Source organism: Diceros bicornis, chromosome 7, assembly GCF_020826845.1.
Source record: "Diceros bicornis minor isolate mBicDic1 chromosome 7, mDicBic1.mat.cur, whole genome shotgun sequence".
In the NCBI taxonomy this organism is placed as follows: domain Eukaryota; kingdom Metazoa; phylum Chordata; class Mammalia; order Perissodactyla; family Rhinocerotidae; genus Diceros; species Diceros bicornis.
The window spans coordinates 52,688,399-52,711,733 of record NC_080746.1 but is presented as its reverse complement, the minus strand read 5'-3'; the positions used below and the strand labels follow the sequence as shown (position 1 = coordinate 52,711,733).

The window sequence follows — 23,335 nt, the reverse complement described above, 5'->3', positions numbered from 1 at the left end:
GCACATTTCTGCCACCACACTTTTGTCTAGAATACCCTTGGCAGATTTTACCATCTTGCAGGGCTTTTTACTCAACCAAGTCTTACTGAGCACAGCTACCTTTAGGCTAGGGACTGAGTATGCAGCAGAGAATAAGACATTAGGAGATGGGAGAGAGAGCAACAGCAACCCTAAAGAGAAGTGGGTCCTCATATCCCTTCTAACTAGATTGTTGCTATGCTGAAGTCAAGTTTGCACGGTGCAAGGTCAGAGATCTCGAGAGAGCCTACACAAGTCTATGCAAGTCACACTTAACGCCCAAGTCCACCTCTATCAACACCGCCCAGATAACTTCAAGATCTGGATGACCCAGGCTCTTCCAGACCACGAACTGCAATAATGTTCCAAGAAGCAATGCTGCCTTTTGAAAAGCAGCAATTAAGCTTAGCAACATTCTCACTTATAAATAAACTATCACCACTTCTAGCAAGGCTTCTGATTTTTTTTTCAATCCACAATCAGCTGCTCGTGGAGGTGAAAACGCGACCTAATTAAAAAAATGAATCCCTCATCGCTATTGAGCATGTTCAACTGTTCCACTGTAGTTACCCAGAGGCGGCTGCAGCCCACATTTGTGACTCCAGTTTTAATGTCCTGGTTCAATTTCCTACAGGCAGAGAATTACAGACCGGGAAGGATCGTCATCTCCCACCACATCCTGGGTTCAGATAACTAAGGTCCAAGGAGGGATTGTAGTCTCCCAGGGCCACCAGCAAGGGACTCCTCCTTTGTCATTGCCCTGTGTTTTTTCAACATCATCTCATTTAATCTGCACAACAGCCTCATGGAGGAAGTCCTATTATTCCTCCCACTTTGCAGATGAGGAAACCAAGTCTCAAAAGAGTTACACAGCTAGAGAGTGGCAGAACTGAGGTTTCCACTGAATCCCATCACCTCTTCTGATCAGAACACCACGTGGCCTCAGGGAAATCACGGTGAATGTCACCCCTGCCCTGACCCTGAGAGAGGTTAAGCAAACTTGCTAAACTGGACCCACGATGGAAGAAATAGCATCCCAGGGTAATCTCAGGTCTCTATTTAAATGTAAAGCTGTTTCTGGATTTTGCGTTATTAACATGCCTTTTTCATCTCCTATTCCAAAGGCCTATCTGGCAAGACAGGAGATTGAAGCGTCCTCAAGATAGTACTCCACGGCTCTTCTGCGGCACTCAGTGTCTGCTTTTCACATAGAGATTCAGGATGCCAGGGAAGCTGTCAGTTTTATCAGGATGGAGGCAACTGTCAGGGAAGCAAAAATCAACTTTTGTCCTAGTTAAAGGAACGACATGAGGCGCTTTTCCGGTAGTGATTCTTCTTGTGGCCGCTTCCCCGGAACAGCGAGACATCCCTACAAATGCGTCCCGACAGGTCCCCCTGGTTGTTCTGTCAGCTGCCCTTGTGACTAACACAGGCTGGGAAGCCCCTAGGCACTGCAGTGAGACAAGGCTGGTCCACGTTCTCACTCAAGACTTCCTAATTAATATCCTTGTACATGTGATGCTAATAGCACTAATAATACTATTAATACTAAAAATAGTATTTAACTTTTCTTGAGTGCTAACTTTGTACCAGGCAGAGGGCTAGGTACTTTATGCAAATTATCCTATTGGAATTTTGCAACAACCCTGTGAAGTACCCACTGTTATTATCCTTATTATCCAGATGGGTAAGCTGAGGCTGAGAGAGGTTAAATAAACTTGCCTAAGGTCACAAAGCTGGAAAGCAGCACAGAGCTGAGACACGTAGGCAGCAGAGCCTAATTTCAGAACCCAAGCTCTCAACCATGATACTATTCTCAGTTTCTTCTGCTGTAAAATGGGGTTGATCATACCAGCCACACCTATTTTAAGAACCATAAGGAAAGTGGAAACTGAGGTTCAGAGAAGTTAAGTAACTTGCCCAAGTTACACAGTCAGCAAGTGACAGAGCCACAGCCTGCAGTGGGGTCTTTTGATTCTACGTCATCTGTTCAAGCCCAGAACCTACAGTGTAGTGGCTGAAAGTAGAGCCTTTGAAATCCGGTGTCATTTACTGATTTTGTAACCCTGGCAAATTATTAACTTTCCTGACTTTAGTTTCCTCTTCTAGAAAATAGAGAAAATAATACCCATCTCACAGAACTGTTGTGAGTGTTCAGAGAGATGATACATGTAATGGGCTTGGACCCATGCTAGACACATAGTAAAAATTTAAAACACCAAATACTAAGATGGGAAAGTTATAGCACAAGGTTTAAGACCGTGAGCTCAGAAGAGAAAAAATTTTAAAAAGCATCAGCTCAAGAGCCTGAGTGCACAGTCCTGCCATTTACCATGTGACAGTGGGTGAGTTACTTAAGCTCCCTGGGTCTCAGTGTCCTCTCTGTAAATTGGGGATAATAACCCATAGGGCTGTTGGGAGATTTCAATGAGAAAACACAAGCAGAGTGCTTAGAACAGAGACGGGCATGTGGACAGCACAAAGCTAATTGCTCTTATTATTAATGATACAACTATTTTATTTTTACTACTCTATACCACACTGCTTTTTTTGGTGAAAATGTTTTAAAAACAATGAAATGCTATAAAATAAAGCATGATTGCCATAGCTGTACAAGTTTCACGGTTTGACTTATCGCTAACCTTCCCCTCATATCATTCTCTCTCCGTTTTGTTCTGCAAACAGGAGACTTCTTTTCTTCGGAAAAGAAAAGGCAGGGTATTCAAACGGAGACTAAAAGCACCTGAAAACTTTCATAGGGAGGCCATGTGAATACAGCAAGGCTCTCATCCCCAATGGCTGCCTCTCTGAATGGGCGTCATTTGGAGACAAGAATACACATCTTCTCTCTGAAAAGATCCCCAGGCTTCATGAGGGTCTTCCCTAGATCCCCAGCCCAGGCCAGAGTAGCCAAGTAACACCCCCAGGGGAGAAGAAGACCCCCAAAGGCAAGGCCCCGGGCCCTGAAGCTTTGTAGGTGGTAAGAGCCAACTCCAGTTTCTCTATCTTCCTATGAAAATAACCACAATGTCTCTGCAAATGAAAGGTCACTGGCTGCTCGTTTCCCAGTAAACTTTCCAACTAGGAAACTGAATGTCAAATGGGTCTGTCAGGGCTCCATGCAAATATGGCAGCCCTGCGCAGATACCCGAGAAAGAGTGATTCATCTCCACCCTCGGTTTCTGCCTCCCCCTCTGTTGGGGAGGTGATGCGATTCTTATCTGAAATGTGATAGGATGTAGAAAATAATTACAAATGAAAAGGTTATTCATAATTTTTAAATGAGTTAATTAGTAAACCTAGTCAGACTCGCTCATTACTGTAATTAATAATTGATTATACTTGAAATTAAACACAATTTTTCATCAAAAATCTAATTAAGTATCTGTGCTTTTGCCTGTTGATTAGATCGGTTGGTCTGCTGGAAAAGTCTTTGTTAAGGATATTTGTGCTCGGCTGAGACAATTAATTTGATTTTTAATAATTGATAGTTTCTTACAAGTTAGTCATCACAGCCTGTGATATGGCCAAGCAGCAAGACACGCATCCCTTGTCCCAGCAGCTGGAGGAGAGCAAGCACCAAAGTTGCCATCCCCAGCTCTTGAGGAAAAGTAGGGACAGGCCTCGCACCTGCAGTATTCACCTGCATCAGCTTACTCCAGCCTCACGAACATCCTTCTGCGGTAATGGGGTATGCCTATTTTTTAGATGAGGGCATGAGGACTCAAAAAGAGAAGTGAGTTGCTCAAGGGTGAACAGCTGCTAGGTGGCAGAGCTGGGAATGGAATCAGGCTGTCAGAGGCTGGGTGTAAGCTCTGCCCAGCACCTTGCTGAGTCTCCAGATAATGAAGGGAACACCCCAGGCTTGCCTCTCTGACATGGTCCTTGGATATGGAATTCAGAGTCCAGTCTTAAGGTTTATACACAGATAGGGTTTTATCAGAAGGATGTATTTATTCTTGGCAAGGGCACATTATCAGCGACCACTCCTAACTGGAGATACAAATTCTCCCAAATTGACCCCAGATCTGCCCCTCCTCTCCACCTGCACTGTCACTGTCTCAGTTGAAGCCTCTGCTTCTCCTGACTCATTTACTGCGATGGGGCCTCTCCCATCTACCCTAACCTGTCTGAAATGAAGCCTGACTATGTCCTGCCACTGCTTAAAGCCCTTCAGTGGCTCCGCATTGCCCTTCCAACAAGGTCCTCATCTTGGCCTCCAAGGTGATCTTCATAATCTGACCAAACTCTCCTGCATTAGCCCCAACCATGCCCCCAACCCCTCAAATGCTTCAAACACGGAAAATGTCTTTGCCACCACATCATCCTCTTTCAAGTCTTTCAAACTTCCCTCAGTGTGAAATACTCTTCCTGCAGGGCCACTTCTGGCTAACCTAGACTTGAAGATTCAGCTAAAACATCACCTTTTGCAGGAAGCCTCCCCTAGTCCTCTTGGCGAGGGTTGGGTGTTCCCGTGGCCCCTGAGCTGCCTCATTCACTGCCAGCATAGCTGTCTCCTCTTCTAAGTTATGAATACCTCAAGGGTAGGGACCATATCTTTAGCCCTAGCACTTAGCATAGTGCCTGGCTCAAAGAAGGTACCCTGTATGGTTTGCTGAATGAAAAATAAAATTCACTAAATCATAGATTCAAAGGCTGTCAATGTTGGAAGGAAAATTAAAGGTCATCCAGTGAAAACTCCTAGTCAATGAATGAATCTTGCTATTGCTACATGGTCATTAAGCACTATTTGTACCCTTCCTATGACAGGGAGCTCACTACCTACCACAGTAGCCCCTGTCTTTAGATAGCTGATGACTGACCATGTATTCTTATTAAATGGGAGAGGAAGAAGCCCATGGGATATAAAATAGAAGAGAGTTTATTTAACCATACAAAGATTTACTCTTTCTCCCTGAATTAGGCTACATAGTATAAACCTTAAGACTTGAATGCAAAACAAGTTGATGTCTATATGCGGCAAACTACTTGACTCTTGACAAACAGTGACACTGCTTGTTCAAAAGTCTACTCATTTATGAAATGTAATAATGTCAAGCAAAAACAAGAGCTGTGCTAGCAGTTGGTGGGGACACAGTATTGGGTGATGCCAGGAAACAACATTCACACCAGGTGACGGTGCTTGGAACCCCCACAACCCTCACCTGTAACTCAATCTACATCAATCACGTACCCCTCACAGAGCCTGGGTGGGTGCTGACCTCTCTCAGTTTGGCTGTTCCTTTTACCCAATGACCCAAAGCAGGGATGGCAAATACCTGGTATGTCATCAATATTCTCCACTCCTGTGACCACGGCAGACACCACTAATCAATCACCGAGGTTCTTTTCCATTGAGTCTGAATATAGCCTCAGTATCCTTTTCAACACAGCTCTTTAGGCAGCAACAACTAATCAATCAGACAGAAGAAGAGATGAAACATGTATGCCACCCGGGCCTTGGAGCCATGAAATTCTCTAAGCCAGTCTTCACAATGGGAAAAGAGACCTGGCATACCAGAGGTGGCTTATTACAGCTCGAGATATTGCAGGAGAACTTCTTGTTTGCAGGACTATCATCTTTCTGATTACTTGTTTTCATAAAATGCAAGAATGTTGAGAGGGAAGTGACCTTACAGCTTACATCACCCAAACACACATCCACGCTTGAATCTCTTCTCCACATCCTGAACAAGCGGGAGCCCACGCTCTATTCGTCACTCCTAGTGACAGCACTTACTACCTCTCCAGACAGCCCTTTTTTCATCCACAATGACTCTGCTTGTTATGAGTCCATTTTCACAATAGACAGCACTCTGTCTTCCTTTGGCCTCTGCCAGTTAGTTCTGTTTCTATTTCTTAGGTTTATACTGAAAAAGTCCCCTTTGCTTACAGAATTTTCTCAGACTTCCTTAGCACGGGTTTAAGGCCTTCTCAAACTGGTCTGACCTACCTTACATCTTAGAATGACAGCATTTGAAGGTTGGAAAGGACAGAGGGTTAAGCCAACCCTAACGGATGCTTTCACTAACAGGCTGATTTACATAGAGGCAGCCGACTCTACGCAAAGCCCACAGATCTCTTCAGATTCACATCTTCCCTGAGAGAGAGCAAAGAGAGGGGTCTGAAGCAGGAAACCAGACTACGCTGGATATACATTAAAGGAACCTACAGCGGGAGGCGGTCTACAGTAGCGAGGCAGGGCCAGGCGGAGATTCTTACAGCACAGAGGCGCCCTGCGGTCAGGCAGGATGGCCAGCCAGTGCCACTGGGGGTCTCTGTGGCTCCCTCGGCCAGCTCCCACTGCTCACTGGTTCTCTGGGTCCCTGACCACGGTTCATCTCTGGACCTTGGCTCCCACAGTACTCGAGACTGCCTATCCAGACCCTCACCTTTAGATATGCTTTCCTGGCTTGAGGTCAGCACGGTCCAATCTTGGGCAGTTTCCCTTCACCCGAGGACACCCCACCTCCTTCTTGCTCCTCACTGCAGCCACATGGTGCCAACAGAAGAGGCCAGCCTGCTGTCCAACCTCTCAACTTATTTCATTTGTCGTGACTCCAATCTGTGACACTCACGTCATAGATCACCACCTCAAACGCCAGCCTCAGTGAGTGCTTATGCCTAATGTGAGGCATCCAGCACAGGAAAGGGCAGACGCTGTGCTTCCTTCTTGGTATACGTGCAGAGAGGAGGAGAAAAGGGCCCTGAAGAGCAGACCCGGACAATTTGGGGGTGCAGGCCAGGTCAGCATTCCACAGCGACTTGGCTCACTCTGCATGCTTTGGTTGCCATACTGGCCAGCTGCCTTCAGTGCCCACAGGTGTCTTGGTCACTGCCCTCTGGGCCAAAGGGGAGCCAAGGGAAGCTGGAGTGAGGAAGGTGCTTACCCACAAAGTATGCCAGCAGTATGACCAGCGTGGCTGAGATGACGATGGCGCTCAGGGCTGCGCACTTCCAGTTACAGTACTTGGAGGGCTTCTTGAGGTTGAAGGCCGGCCGGGCGAAGGTGCTGCGGGGCAGGGGCCGGGGTGGAGGTGAGTACACTGTGCTGGATGTCAGAGGGTACCCTGGTGATGTGGTGCAGAAGAGCGGGGAGGTGCCTCCCGGCTTGAAGAGGAAGTGCCTGTGGATGGAGAGAAGCCAAAAGGCGTCAGGGTCTGTTGACTCACCAGGAACCCAGATCAACCTGGAGGACAGAGGCAGCAGTAGAAGAAGCATGCAGAGGAGCCTGGAGAGAGAGAATCACCACAGAGGACAGGAGGGACAGAAAAAAGAAGAATCACATACCAGACCACAAAACAGGGCACACGAAGACACGTTTCCATGGAACATGGATAGGACAGCCCTACCCGTGGGAAAATCACCCAAGCCAAGGCAGAAGGTGTTACCAACTCGAGAGAAGGCTGCATGTTGAGATCCTTTTCCTGGGATAGGATGGGGCTGGGATGCTGTTTCTTGGGGAATAAACTAGCTATTCTCTAAAATTATTGCAGTAACTTGGCAAGTGTCTAAATTCCTGTTCTGTCCCCCGGAGATAACGGAACCTAAAATTTTTCTTCTGCCTCCAATACCTACTCTGCCAGTGTACCTTGGTGGAGGAATGGAACACCATTCTTTTCAAAGGAGGTTTTGAACCAAGAAACCACCACCAAGTTCTGCCATGGTCAAGAGTCCCCTAGTGGCTGTTAGACAGCCATGGCCACAAATGCCTTCGAAGCACTCTGCTTGGAAGCCAGACTGCTGCTGTCCAAGGCCCTGGTAAAAGCTGTGCGGGAGGACAGATGGGCAACTGCATCCTACAGCCTAACTACAGTCTTGAGGGCAGCGAGGCATGGTCAAGGCACACGGTTGTGGTCGAACTAGGTGTCAGAAAATCCTCCAAAGCTTGGCTTTAACCATGGCCATGGGAGGACTTGTACACAGCCTGGGAAATGGGGTGCACTGGTGGCACCGCATCCCCCCAAAGTCTTAGGTTAAAGAGTAAGTCTTAAATCTTGCACCCTGCTGGGGTGCAAGATGCCTCAGGCTGTAGAATACATACTCAGGGCCAGAATACATATAATACAGGGCCTGTGCTGCATAAAAATTGCTACATGAGATGGCTTTCAGAATGGCAAAGGCAGCCAATGCGATGCTGGGAGCTGCATATTAACAAGACTGCTGTTAATATGCTGGGGGACAGGGTATTCCAAGGATAAACTCTTGCAAGTTGAACATGGACTTGGAAATGGGCATGCAACACGCCCCAGGAGATCCTCCTGCAGGAGATCCCAGGGAAAGGTCTCAGGGTCTGCATGCAGGTGCAGGAGCCATGGGGAGAGCACACACAGAGAGGAGGAGCATGGGGATGTCACCTACCCGTCACTGTAAGCCCCATCATGGCGGGAGGCGCTGAGAATGTCCATCTCAATGAGGTTGTCCTGCAATGTCCCTAGGAATGGCTGCTTGCCTAGGTTTCTACACACACATGGAGACATGAATGAAGCAATGAGTCATGCATCGATGAAGGGGGATAGTAGAGAAACACACAAAGTGGCTGTCTGGTGCAGCTGTGCGTGAGACCAGCGGGACACAGTTTCCAGGCGATGGGTCTGTGTGCAAGCCGCATGTGCAAGGGGTCTTCCTGGCACAGAGCATCCAGAGGGAGTACTCTCTATACAAACCTGAACGTCTGGCAGTTGTGTGCATCAACTCACAGCTCTCACTGATGAGGACTGATCATGTGTCAGGCACTGAGCTAGGTGTGTTACATCCATTTATCTCAAATCTTCACAACAGGCTATGTGAGGAAGGCAGCGTTATCCCCCTTCTACAGATGAGGAAACTGAGATATGGGGAGGATCACACTTGCCAAGTTCACCAGCTAGTGAGGTTCAAAGCAGGACTTTGTGCTCAGGTTGATGTGGTTCCAAAGCCTGTGCTTTCTCTCCTACTTGGTGCTGCCCACATCAGCTTAACCAATAGTTAGAGACACTCACTTTGCTAGTCCAAAGAAAAAAGCAAGACAAGCATTTTGGGCCATTTTCTTCTTAAGCAATGGTTCTTGAGTAAGCATCAGAATCTTCTGGAGAGCTGTGCATTGCTGAGGCCCACCTCAGGATCTGGAGTCAGTACTGGGGGTTGGGCCTGAGACTCTGCATTTCTCACAAGCTCCCAGGTTGATGCTGACGATATCTGGAGCGTCATGGTCCTTTAGCAGTGCAGGGACCTGGGTGATGACTGACGGCGAGGATGGTGCCCCAAAGAAGACAGAGGAGGGGCTCTTTTGTCCTCCTAAGTGCACTGAGGGCAACGCAGCATTTTGTGACTTTACCTATCCTAACCCAGAATGAAGACAGACACGCTTGCCTTTTTTTTGGTCTCAACCGTGCCAGATAAGTGGCATCATCCACACATGAGTGCCCTGCATCCTGTTTTCTGATATTTTCAGGACCGCTGCCACCTCACTTGAAAACCCTGTAGTGAATCGTTTCTAACAAGCCGGTGGTTGCTTCAGCCTGTTGCATGCACCCAAGGGAAGGACTGACTGCAGAAAGGTAACTTTTGGGTCCAGCCCTGCCAGGGACCTTCCTTCTGACTTTGACCAGGTGGTGAGAACCAGAAAACCCAAATTTAAGTCCCTTTTCTGCCACTTTCCTGCTGTGTGACTTCGGGCAAAAACTTAACCTCTCCTAACTTTACTTCCTTTATCTGCAAGATGAGGATAACAATACTGAGCTCACAAGGTTGCTACAGGACTGAGATAGTGTTGGAAGAGTTTTTAAGGGCTAAATAACTATTACAGAGGAACCAACGCTAAATATAATAGCTGCTCTCTACCCTGCATCTGCCATACACTATTCACTGCTCTAGAACTTGGCAACTGGTACCTAATGTAGATCTCACTCCTCACAACCCTACAAAGTCAGTACTACCATCGTTCTTTTGTAGGGTGGCAAAGTAAGGCTCAAGAGGAGCAACTTTTCTAAGGTCCTATCACAGAGTAAGCAGGTGGCAGAGCTTGAATGGAACCTGGGTTTGTCTGAGCCCAGAGCTCAGGCCCTTTCTGCTCATAACCCTGTGTCACCGCCCAGCCTCTGGCTTTGCCCCCTTGGCCAGCCTCACAGACCAAAACGAGGAGGGGCTTTAAGGACTATCTCAAGGCGCCATTGTGTTAACGTTCCCAGGGGCAGTGAGAGCACAGGCAACACAGTTTCACAGCCGGGGCCACTGAGCGCTGCCATGGTAGTGTGGACCTCCCCTTCGAGAGAATCCCGAAGATGTCTGGGCCCAGCAGCCTGGGCAGCAGGCTATTCTGCTCCCACAGTGCCTGGGGGAACTGCAGGGGTGTGGAAGTCCCTCAGAGTGGCCTCCTTTCTACCCGCAGGCAGGTGGCCTCGTGGCACAGCAGGAGGCACACAGGCCCTGGGGTCAGACAGGTCCCAGCTCCATCATTCATCGGCCTCGGGCAGGAGAGTCATCTCTCTGAGCATTCATAAAATGGGATAATTGCTCTCCTTAGAGAACTTAAAGTATAATTTGGATCACGCCTCTTCTCTGCTCTCAACCCTCCAACAGCGTCACAAGAATAAACCACAGTCCTTACCAGGGCCCACAAGATCTTATAAGATCTGGCCCCTGGCTACCTCTCCAATCTCATTTTCTGTGCTACACACACACTGGCCTCACTGTTTCTCCAACAAGCTAAGCCCTTGCTTTCATTTGCCTAAACCACCTTCCCCCAAATATCCTCATGGACCATTCCCTCCCCTGCACCCTGACTACAAGAGCTCCCAGCCTACTCTTCCCCAATTACCCCCGGCCCCTTGCACTGCTTTAGTTTTTCTTAGGGGACTAGACACACACACACACATACCCTCTCTCTCTCTACATACATATTTTTATCTGCTTATTGTGTTTATTTCCTAATGCAATTTAAGTTCCATGAGGGCAGAAATCTTATTAGTCTTGTTCACTGCCCACGTGCCCAGATTCTAGAAAAGTGCCTGCTACACGGCAGTAGGCACTCAATAAATACTTGCTGAATACGGTGAATGGTGGGGCATATAAAGGGAAGCGTGCCTGGCACACTGCAGGCATGCAGTTGGTGTTTAATTGAGGGTAGCACAGGTGGTGTTTTATTATTATTTCCTCCATTCCCTGCCTTTCAGGAGGGAATGTTCAGTCTTTCGACAGTCCATATGGCCCAGCCTGAGCAGGCCCTGACCGCTGCTGTCCAGAGGGCCCAGGGCAGAGCTCTCGCCGCCCCCTAGGGCTTGAGGTTGCCGCAGGGCAGGCTCTGAGAACACCCGGGCATCCGGCTTACATTACTAGCCTAGGACTGTGCTCTCCAGAGAGTCAAATCTATACCTGAAAACCCTTCAGAAGCAAAGAAATAAATATACTCAGAGAAAAAAGACAAAGGATAAAGATCACAATGTTAACAGTGGGGATTTTCCAGTGTCTGGATCAAGAGTGATTTTTATTTTTACTTTCATAATTTAAAAAGAAACAATTATTTAAAAGAGAGAGAGAACAGACAATTATCTCCTAAAAGTACAGATCTATTAAGACAAGGGAAGAGGCAGTACAGCAGAACAAAGGGTTTCTAGAGTGATAAGGTGTAAGATTTCCTGAAAGATCTTCCACACTCATCTAACTCAGATATTAATCATTCAGATCACTTGGGAATTTGGAGGGACATGAGCACTTGCTGAAAATGCTGCCTGTTCAGAATGCTTCTGCTGCCTTGAAGTAACCTTATTCTGTACTTTTAAAACTTAGTTCTGTGTCAAAGTGTTAGGCCTCACTTGAAGGATGAGAAAACGGAGGCCCAGAGAGACATGTGTCTTGCTCCCAATACACACAGCAAGTCAGTGGCAGAGCTGAAACTAAAGCCCAGGTGTCCTCACTCCCAGGTCGAGGTTCCCCCCTAAATGTCCTGTCTCCCGCTGACCTCCAACACTCTGGGCTTCCAGTTCTTCTGAAAAATAAAAGTTATATGGATTCCCCGATGGGGATCCTAAGCTGCTGAGCCCCCTCTGGGTCACAGTCCTGCGTGGCTTCCAGCTCACTGCTGCTGAGAGCTCAGGTATGGACACTGGATGCATTTGACCCTCACACTGGTGGGTATGGTTAACTCATCTTACAGATGTGGAAACTGAGGCCCAGACAGGATAAGTGACTGCCCAAGATCACACAACAATGAAAAGGTAGCAATGAGACTCAAACCCAGGCCTCTCTGACCCTACAGCCCCAAGTGGCCTCTCAGGACACAGTTACTGAGAGGGAAGTGAAGCTGAGTGCTGTGCTGCTCTTAAAGCTTTTCTTAGGGCGGGAGGGGACTGGCTCCCCTTGAAGCCTGACATGATAGCTCCTGAGCTGTCCGACGCAGGGTTCCAGCTCCATCTGTGACCCAGGGCAGGCTGAGCTTGCCTCCCAAGGGCACAACAAACGGCGTTGGGGAAGGCAGTGGCCAGTATTTCTTGGAGCTGCTCTGTTCAGTGGCCCATCTTCTCACAATGAGCCCCCTGTCTTGGATGGTGTTTCCGTCCACAAAGTCCTGGGACAGCCACCCAGTAGGGTAGGACATCCAGGGATCATACACCACATGACGTACCTGACACCCCCAAGGTATGCGGGGCATCAACCAAGATCACACTTAGAATTATTAATGGAGCTGGCATTTGAGCCAATGCACGAACAGAGAAGCAAAAATGCAGCAGGTCTTCCAGGCCACAGGGATCCTTCTGAAAGGCCAATCCCATAATGTCACTCTCCTATTTAAAAGGTGTTGCTAGATACTCATTCCCACTTCTACCAGCTCCAGCCCCCATGCCCACAGGGAAAAGTGCAACCTTCGGTTCATATAACTCAAGGCCCTCCATTACTGATCCCCGTTTACCGCCATCTCCATGAGGCCCCCTGTGCTCCTACTTTACCCAACTCTTAGCTATATCTCCAAAATGCCAAGCCCTCTCTTGGCTCTGTGCCTTTGCATAACTGTCCCTCATCTCAGAATTCCTTTCTCCCCTGCAAATTCCTACTAATGCATGCCCTGAGAAGCTACCTTTAATAGCCAGGAAGGTGGTATCGGATAGTGGTTAGGCACCCGGGCTCTGGAGCCAGCCGGCCTGGGTGTGGATCCTGGCCCTGCCTCTTACTGCTGTGGTTCCTTAGGCAAGTTCCTTAACCTTTCTGTGCTTCAGACTCTTCACCTCCAAAGTGGGAATGATAGTAAGACCTGTGTGGAAAAGAGTTAAGGAGCAGTTCTGACCGCTCTTCTTTGAAAGGCCTGCTTATGAGGTTGGCCCTGGGCTGGTATCTGGGAACTTGGGTTTCAGGAGGGTTCCCACCATTAATTGATAAGAGGGGCTAACTCACTGTGCCTAAACTATTTGTACAAACAATATGGTTTATGCTGAACACCTGCTTTCCTTCTGGGAGTCTGGAATTTGGGTACTTGCCAGGCAGGAGATGCTTATGTGACCAGCTCCCAGTAAAAACCCTGGGCATGGAGTCTCTAATGAGCTTCCCTGGTTGGCAGCTCATTTGAGCCCCCAGTAAGGGCTCTATGAGTGTTTGTTATGATTGTTACTTGATGCTCCTCTCTGCTCAGAGTACTCCCCCAGTCAGAGCCTTATCCAGAGTGCCCTGTCCTCATTCATTCATTTACGGGTCTGTCTCCCTAACTAGACCATGAGCTTCTTACATGGCAGTGGCTGTGTCTTCTGCACGTCTGTGACTGAACCACCAAATGACAGGGACAACTGTCCATCCCACCTCCCTGCAATGTGCAGGGGTTGGCCCAGCCCACCAGAAGGTATTGTGTTCCATTCTGGGAACCACATCAGGGCTAGGCTGGAGACCACCACGATGGCCTCTCATCCCTGAGGGTGGGCAGAGCTGTTCCCCAAATTGAGCATGACCACAAAATGGACCCCCAGGCTCCCAAACCAGATCAGACGAGCTAGTGCCGAGGTCTGACAGCTTTCTGCTCTGGCTTCCCCTTCATCCAACAGGAGCCTGACAGGTTATTAATCAGACAGTCCCTGTGAAATCAATTAAGTGTCTGATGCTGCAGAGTGTGAAAGAAGTGGATCAGGGTTAGGGGACCCTGAATGCATGGATCCCACCAGAACGGACCACAGATGCACCCGCGAGGCTTAAAGCAACATCTTATCCCAGCTCTAGGGAGCGCAGGTAGGCCAATCTCCTCCCTGGGGGACTCAGTTACCCTTGGGGAGTATTGGAGGCACAGAGGGTGCAGAGAAAGGAGTGGGTTAACCAAGTCCTCTCTCTGCTTCGTCCTTCTGCTAGCCTTTCTTTTCTTGCCAGCATGCAATCTAACTCCCCTCTGGTCATTCTACCAGCTGTTATGGTATTCGCTCAGCTATTTATTTTAGACTCTCCACACAGACTCAGTTTGACAATTAGGGAAGGGCCTGTGACTGTTTCTCTGGCATCAGGAGGCTCCCCTATTCCGGTGGGGCTTGGCAAAAGCTGTTTAGGACAACGATCTCAAATTGGCCTTGTCTCCCAGGCTTCGTGGCCTTTGCTCAGGCTGTGCCTCCCTCTGGCCCTCCCTTCCTCCCCAGCTCTACCGGGGGACTCCTGCTTGCTCTCAACTCTCAGTCGCCCAGCACCAGGCCCACTGGGAAGTCCCCCCTTTTCCCCACTCAACTCTCAGTTAAGTATATTTATTCACTCATTTGTTCCATCATTCATTCATTTCAGCTGTGTATTAATATTTATCAAGCACCCCCCAGGTGGCAAGCCCTGTATTGTGTGCCGGGGATCCTGAGGCAATTGAAACACACATTCCCTGTGCTTACCTCCATCATAGCACTTATCCTACTGCAAGAGTCTGTTCTCTTAAGTGTCTTCCCCGCTAGGCACACAGTAGGCTTTCAGTGAATATTTACTGAACAACAAGTACAACAGGTTAAGCAGTTGAGCACTTATTGTGTGCTAAGATATTTTCAGATATTATTTTATGTAATTGCTACAACAACCCTATGAGGTAGTGCGGTGGATTAAAGTTAGCTGAACATTCTTGGCAGTTCTCCCTTTGAGAAGTGGAGTCTATTGTCCCTCCTCTTGAAGCTGGCTGGCTAACACAATACGGTGGAAGTGACACTATGCCAGTTCCAAGCCAAGCCTTTAGGAAGATCAATGGCTCCTGTCTCAGTGCCATGGATCCCTGAGCCACTGAGTCTGAAGCGTGACTTCCTGCTGGGACGATGGTGTGGAGAGGCGCTGAGACCACATTAGAGGGAGAGGGATCCCACCGAGCCCAGCACTTGTCTCCTCTGAGGTGCAGGGCATGTGAGTGAAGCCATCTTGGATCCTCAGACCAGCCCAGCTAACAGCTAATTACACTGATTGACCCCAGTTGACACCACGTGGAGCAGAAGACTAGCCGGGCTGAGCTCTTCCTGAACTCCTGACTCACACTGTGAAGTGTAATCACTGCTGTTTTTTTAAGCTACTAGATTTTGGGGTAGTTTGTTATGCAGCAACAGATAATCAGAGCAGGAAGTTACTAGTATTTTCTCCCTTTTAAAGATGAAGAAATTTAAGGTCTAGATCCCCAGCTAGTGAGCAGTGGGTGGGAGCTGGAGCATAAAGTGTGTCTGACCCTAAAACCTGTGCTTTGAACAATTCACTCCAGTGAATGGACCATCGCTTATGCCCTCAGAACATCAGGGCCAAACTTACTTCTCCAAAGTAGAGAAGAGGCACAACTTACCATTTCCTCTCAACTCCTCTGGTGAGGAGAGGCTCAAAAAAAATTTTTTTGAATGACTTTCTTCTTTACAGCATTGATGTATATGAAAGCAGGAAGCAGATGTATATGAAAAAATGGGAAATAGCTTTTATTGCATGTTTTTTAATGCCAGGCACTGTGCTGTGTGTTTCTCACAGGATATCCCCTTTATTTCCTCCCAACCTTTTTGAGAGGCATGAATTCTTGTCTCAATTTATAGATGGGGAAATCGAGGTTCAGGGATGTTAAGGAACTTGCCTGGCTAGTAAGTGTTAAAGCCAAGGTAGGAATCCAGGTCCATCTGCCTCTAAAGCCCATACTCTTCCTGCCTCACCAAGCTGGTCAAAATTACTTGTCATTCTATCTGCCCAACTGGACATTGATCTCCCTGAAACTGCACCTTGTTAGTTTTGTGCCATCAATCAGTTAAGGTCAGTAGTAAGACCCATAATTCTAACTGTGTTATCCACTGTATTAGGCACCTTTCTTAGTTTCAGGGCATCTTTAGATACACAGAACTTTGGGGTCACAGAGGAAGCCTACCTCAAACATTTGATCTGGGTCTTCAAGAAGAAGTAGGACTTTGCTAGATCAAAATGAGAAGAGGAGGGCCACTTTGGCAGAGTTGTGAAGAGCATGTGTAAAGGCACAGAGGCATGCAAGGGATGAGGATTTGCAGGAAGCCTGCTAAATATGCATATATGTACACTCATACACATACAGATATCGAATATTAAATATATATATAATTATGTTATATACGTGTATGGATATATATAAAATGGTATATGAGTCTATGCCAACATGTTAACGATGGATAACATTTGGTGGTAGACATGGGTGATTTTCTTTTTTTGTGAGGAAGATTAGCCCCTGAGCTAACATCTGTCGCCAATCCTCCTCTTTTTGCTGAGGAAGACTGGCCCTGGGCTAACATCCGTGCCCACCTTCCACCACTTTATATGGGACGCCGCCACAGCATGGCTTGACAAGTGGTGCATTGGTGCACGCCGGGGATCCAAACCCCGGGATCTGAACCCCGGGCTGCCGCAGCGGAGCGCACACTTAACCGCTAAGCCACCAGGCCGGCCCCCGTGGGCTATTTTCTTTTCTTGCTTATTTCCATTTTCTAACTGTTCTACAGTGAACATTTGTTGTGATAAAGGAGAAGGAAAAAAGAAAACAAAGTTCCATGTGGTTTGAGCAATGGATGTGGGAGGAGAGAGGGTCAGAAAGGCAGGTGAGCACCGGCTGTTGGGGCAAGAGAAGTAAGCTGGGACCACCTTCACATCTCAAACAAACCATCAGGAAAATGTCCCTGCTGCTCTTCTTCTATCTTCCTCTCCTTGAAAAACCTGGAGAATCACCTACTTTAATCCTAAGTGAGAAAAATGAACATCCAAGCAGAGGGAGTAGCTACCATGCTCCAGGCAGAGAATCAGGCCCATCGATTGTTTGCTGGCTTCTTTCAGCCATGTGCAGTCATTGAATAAGCACATTGGACATAATGCAGATCTGATGAAGCTACTCTGGGTGAGATGACATATGATTACCCAAAGCTATCACTGATGAGAGCAAAGGAGGCATGTAGGGAAAAGTCACACATGATTTTAAAAGATGTCAACAGAGACATATTAATTAAGAGACCAGGGGTGGGGCAGGTTGGGCTATATCTCTGAGAAATTTGCTCTTGGGTAAATGATCCTATAGGAGTATAATGGCACAAAAAGATGTTGATTTTCTCTCACTGGACCTCAGAAGCTCAATGTACGAATATCATGGTTATGAGGCAGACAGAGCAGATGGATACACTTTCCATATAAATTAATTTTACTTCCTTAAATGTTGTATGACTTTTGTCCTCTTCACAGACGAAAAACAGGAGTTTGAGAAAATAAAGTCTATGTTTCCCACTACTTTAAGAAATAGGGTAGAAGATTAAGAGGTTCCACTTGTGTCAGCCTGGGATACTACATCTTTAGTTTAGAGAAAGTGGGGAAAGGCTACACCTTCAAAGTCAATAGTGCTTATCTCAGAGGGGCAGGATTATGGGTAAATCTAATTTTCGTCCTTATATCTTTCTACATTTTCTCTAGTGAATTTGTATGTTTTTTATAATCATAAAAAAAATCATTTCCATTTTGGAAAAATAGTACCTTAGCAGAGGGAAGGAGGATGGCCACAGAACTGAGACCGACCGAAGTCCTTGAACTGAAGGAAGCATCTTCCAAGGTTGGAAGAGGGAGAGGTGGAGGGGTCCAGGCCGGGAGAGACCCTGACAAGGCAGTTGTGGTGTAGGGAAATGGCACTGCACATGGAATCAGGCAACCTGGGTTCAAACCTCAGCTGTATATTGACGCCTATGTGACCTGAGCTAATCACCAACCATCTCTGATTCTCAGCTTCTGAAACTCCCAAATGGGATCACAATAACAGCCCCTTCAACAAGTTGTGAGGATTACATCATATCACACGTTTGAAAGCCCTTGTAACCAAAAGCTGATGATGTATCAATGTTAGGAATTATTATGGCTTTGGGTATAAACAGGATAGACCAGCAGGAGGCGGAGGCGGGGGGGGGGGGGGGGACGGGGACACAGCATTCATTGAGCATCCATCACAGGCCAGGCAGGCCCCATGCCAGGCATAGGGAGACCAAATCATAGGGAAAGGTGGAGGTGTGGGCCCAAATCAAACACTGATTCGGAGCCTGCTCTCTGCTGTATACCTGTGCCGGCCACCTTCACACATCAGCTCTCATCTACTTTTACAAAGGCCCTCTCCTGCCAGCAGCATCCCCACTGTGTAGACAAGGAAAGTGAGGCATAGAGGGGTTTAGCAACTTGACCAAGGTCATCCCTTTGGTAAGTGGCAGGCTAGCCCTGGACCTCGGGCTATTTGACTGGCAAGCCCATGCTCTTTCCGCTCTACATCTGTCTGTCCGTCCGTCCGTCCATCCGTCCATCCATCCCACCGCCCGTCCCTCTGGCAACCAGAGAACCGCATCTCTAAGCTGTGCACCGGACCCCAGCTTCCAGGGCGAGGATAGGTGGTGGACACACAGAAGGGCACCCCCAGAGCCCTGTGGTCTCGGGCCGCCTGCCCGCCCGCCGCCCCTCGCGGCCTCCGCCCGGCCCGCCCGCCGGCCCCGCACCTGGTCTCCAGAGGGATGTTGCTGTTGAGCAGCCAGTTGTCCTGGGCGTGGGCCGGCTCCTGGGCGCCGCCGGCAGGGGGCTCTCCGGAGAGCGAGTGGTCCGTGGGCGCCGGGCTGGGGTTGCTCCTCGGCGTGAAGTTGCCCCGGTTCAGGGAGTTAACGGAGGCCGCGTGGTGCTGGGTGGGGGTGTGGGCGTGCGAGAGCGGCGGCGGCGGCGTCCGGAGCCGCGACTGGTTCTGCGGGCCGCCCGGGTGATCTAGGGCACAAACACGCGCGGTCAGCGGGCGGCGGGCGGGCACTGCGCGGCTGGAGGCCCCGACGGGGCCACGCGGGAGGGAGCGAGAGGTCAGTGGGCACTGACAAATCATACACATGAAGGCCTTCCATAAATGTTCGGTCAACAGGTACTTATTGCGCACCTAGTATTCTAGGTGCTGGGGACACATCAACGAACAAAACAGACTAAATCCCTGTCCCCATTGAGCGTAAATTCTAGCGAGAGAGAGAGGCAATAAACAAGATTAAAAAAAAAAAAAAAGACTAGCCTCCGATGGCACCAACTTCACACTGTTTCTTGGATACTTTTAGGGCTGTGGTTTTCAAAGCGTGGTCCAGGACCAGCAGCTTCGACATCACCTGGGAATTTGTTAGAAATGAAAACTCTCTGGCCCTGCCCCGGCCTTACTGAATCACAAACCCTTGGGTGGGGCCCAGCAGGCTGAGTGCACAAACTTTCCGGGTGATTCTGATGGATGCTCAAATTTGAGAACCACTAATTATATATAATGGTACACAGTAAATGAAACAAACAAGATGATAAGTAAAATACATGGTTTACTGAGATGGTGATAAATCTGAGAACACAGAAAGCCAGGAAGGGGCCTATGGTCTGTATGTGTGGGGGCAGTGGTGAAATTTTAGACCAGCTGACCGGTGATGGCCTCAGGGAGAAGGTGACTTGTAAGTAAAAGGAATGAGCCATGCTGGCGTCTGGGGGAATTAAAAACCACCATCAACATTTCTTGAGCACTTACTATGTACCAGGCACTCTTCTGAGCCCTCTGTGTGTGTTAATTCAGCTAATCCTCACAACCCACCACAGAGCAGGTACTGTTTTTATGCCCCTTTTATACATGAGGGAATTAAGATAAATATTTTATTTACTCCTTCAACTACTTAGAGCAATAGGTATTGTTATCACCAAATGTATGGATGAGAAACAGAGCAGGTAAGTAAAGTGCCCAAGGGCACATGGCTAAGTGGATGTTATTTACAAAGAAATAAAGTTTCCAGTGATACCACAAATGAGGGAAGTGCTGGAGGTAACTCTCAACAACTATCCTCCTAAACTATTCTCACAGAAAGCCTCCGCTCTGGAAGCTGAGGGTGTTATGCGGGTGGAGAAGTCAGGTAACTATTCTATTCTAGTTTCATTAACCCCATGACTGTTGTTATGGATCACATGTTTGTGTCCCCTCAAAATTCATACGTTGAGGCCCTAACCTCCAGTGCGATGGTCTTCGGGAGGTAAGTAGGTTTAGATGAGGCCATGAGGGTAGAGTCCTCAAGATGGGATTAGTGCCCTTGTAAGAAGAGACAGGGGAGGCAGCTGGCCCTCTCTCTTCCATCTGAGGAGCAGCAGGAAGCTGGCTGTCTGCAAACCAGGAAGAGGGCCCTCACCAGACACTGAATCTGCTGCCACCTTGATCTTGGACTTCCCAGCCTCCGGAACTACGAGAAATCAAATGTTTGCTGTTTAAGCCACCCAGTCTACGGTAGTTTGTTTTAGCAGCCAAGCTAGGAAATTGGTACCAAAAAGTGTTGTGATGCAGTAACAAATACCTAAAAAAGTGGAAGCAGCTTTGGAGCTGGGTAATGGGTAGAGTCTGGAAGAGTTTTGAGGTCTATGCTAGAAAAAGCTTATATTGCCATGAAGGGATTGGTAAAGGTGATTCTGGTGAGAGCTCAGAAAGAAGTGTAGAGAAAGCTCACGTCTTCTAAGAGAATACATAAATGATTATGTACAGAATGTGGGGTAGAAATACAGTCCTTGAGGGCAATTCTGATGAGGAATCAGACAGAAACGAGGAACATGTTATTGGACAACAGAGAAAAGGTGATCCTTGTTATAAAGTGGCAAAGAACTTGGCTGGATTGGGTTTATGTTCTGGTGTTTTGTGGAAGGTAGAACTTGTAAGTGATGAAACTGGGTATTTAGCTGAGGAGACTTGTAAGCCAAGTGTCGAAGGAGTGGCTTGGTTCTCTTGACACTTAGAGTAAAATGCGAGAAGAGAGAAATGAATTGAAAAAGGAATTATTAAACAAAAAGAAACTATAACTTAAAAATCTGAAAAATTCTCAGCCTGCCCAAATTGCAAAAAAATGAAAAAGTATGTATGGAAGAGAACACCAAGGGTGGGGCTGACTGACCATTTGATAAAAAGATTAATATGGGTGTGAACCCTGGACCTAATCAGCCATCCCAGAAGGAACACTGCCAGTTTGAACTGAAGGGGATGGAGATGGAATGGAGGACAGCTGTCGGACTTAAGATTCTATAGGAGAGGATGATATAAGTATTGAGCTGCAAACTTGTACTATTCTTCAAGAAAATGGAAGACTAGCCCCAAAGGTGATTCAGAGATCATTAAGGCCACTGCCCTGGTTTCAAAAGGCCTAAGACTAAGACATCCATGGATGTGTCACTTAACCTCTTTGAGCCTCAGTTTTCTCATCTGTCAAATGGGGGAAATAGTTTATTAAGGGAACCACAGAGCTATAGCGATATCAAACGAGGCCATCAGTGGGAAGGAAATATTTCTGAGATTCATAGTTTACAAAGTATTCCACTTCAATTGTTCCTCACGAGAATCCTGTATTTCAAAGAGGACACTGAGAGTGAATGAGTATAGGATCCAGATCAAGGTGGGGGTGATATTCCAAAGGCTGTGCTCTTCGTTGGCTCAGAAGACAGCTTTCTGGAAACCATCAAGCACAATAACTGTGAGGCACTATCACTGTTATGGCTATTTTTAGGGGAAGATGCATCACTCTCTGCGTTTTAGGTAACTCAATCTTTATGGCAATGAGTTACAAAGCAAATCTGGTGGGAGCTGGGGAGAGGGTAGGAGTAGAAGAGAAAAAGAAACAGAAACCCATCTGAGTGGATCACTTCCTTATTATAAACCACTACCTTCAGGATAAAGCCCACACAGGGCCCACCAAGCCATTCAGAATTTGATCCACGCCTGTCTTTCCAGTCTCATCGCTCATCAGCTCCCTCCCTGGACCCTGCACTCCAGCCACACCTTTCCCCCAGAAACCAAGAGATCTGCTGAGGCAGCACAGTGGCTGAAACCTCAACTCCAATGAGGACGGTCCCCAGGAAGGCCACAGAATGTGCATGCTACCCTCTGAAGATGTGCTATGCTGTGGTCCTGCACCAGAAGGGAGCCAGCAGGGATGCCCCTTGATGGGAGGGGAGAGAACCTGGGAACCAGGAGAACAGGCAGAAGGTCCCACTCAGAGAGCAGACAGCCTTGGAGTGGGGAGACAGCAAAACTATGCAGGGTCATTTGTTTTGTCCAGCTGTCTTCAGGCAGCACTTTAATGGAGACACTTGGAACCTGGGACAGAAGCCAGCAGCAGAAGCAGCCTCCTGGGTTGACTGAGTGTCCCCCCTACCCTTGGCCTTCAGGCTGCTGGCTGTAGTCCAGGACACCAGAGCAGCGAGAGGGACTGAACGACTACTGTCCAACGGTTATCAGGAGGCCAGCAGAGAAGGGTGACCTCGTCCTTGCTCCTGCGCCGCACTAGGAGTCAACCTCCTCATGGCATTTCCCCTAACTGATATTAATAGTTCCTGCCATGTATTTGAGCACTTCCTATGTGCGCTTCATGGCCTTCACTTTTCCAATGCTCACAGCAACCCCTAGAGGGCAGTATTATTATCATTCCCATTTCATAGATGAGGAAGCCGAGGCTTACAAAACCAGGAAGCGGCCCTTATTAATCCAAAGCCTGAATTCTGTCCACCAAACTATGGTGCCTTTGTATAAAACACAGACGCCTGCTCGACTGTTTCAGTCTATGGCGAAAGGCAGGGAAAAACCCTCAGGGAACACAGCAAGTGTCTGAGGCCTGGGTCAGGACAGGCTGGCCTGCAAGCCTGCAGACATCTGCTTTGTGACTAAGCAGGGATGGCAGGCTCTGGCTTGGTAACTACTTAGAAGCACTGCCAGGAATCCTGAAATGATGAGATTTTAAGTATAAGACTACTGGTTACAGATCTAAAAACTTACTTCTAGAAGGAAATTCTCCTATGGGGATAAGGAATGTCCTGGTCCAAATCCTATTTTTCCTATTTTTTAAAGCTCAGCTCAATTGCCATCCCCTCCAGAAAGCCTTCCTGC

General features: G+C 47.9%; 1 protein-coding gene across 1 annotated transcript in view; it reads right to left on the bottom strand.

The window, feature by feature from the left end:
• TENM4 (teneurin transmembrane protein 4) overlaps positions 1–23,335 on the bottom strand; it is a 397,674-nt gene that overhangs the window by 210,016 nt on the left and 164,323 nt on the right. The window contains 3 exon segments of the mRNA XM_058545514.1: positions 6,909–7,144; positions 8,380–8,478; positions 18,924–19,179. Of these exon segments, the coding sequence (XP_058401497.1) occupies positions 6,909–7,144; positions 8,380–8,478; positions 18,924–19,179 (591 nt within the window).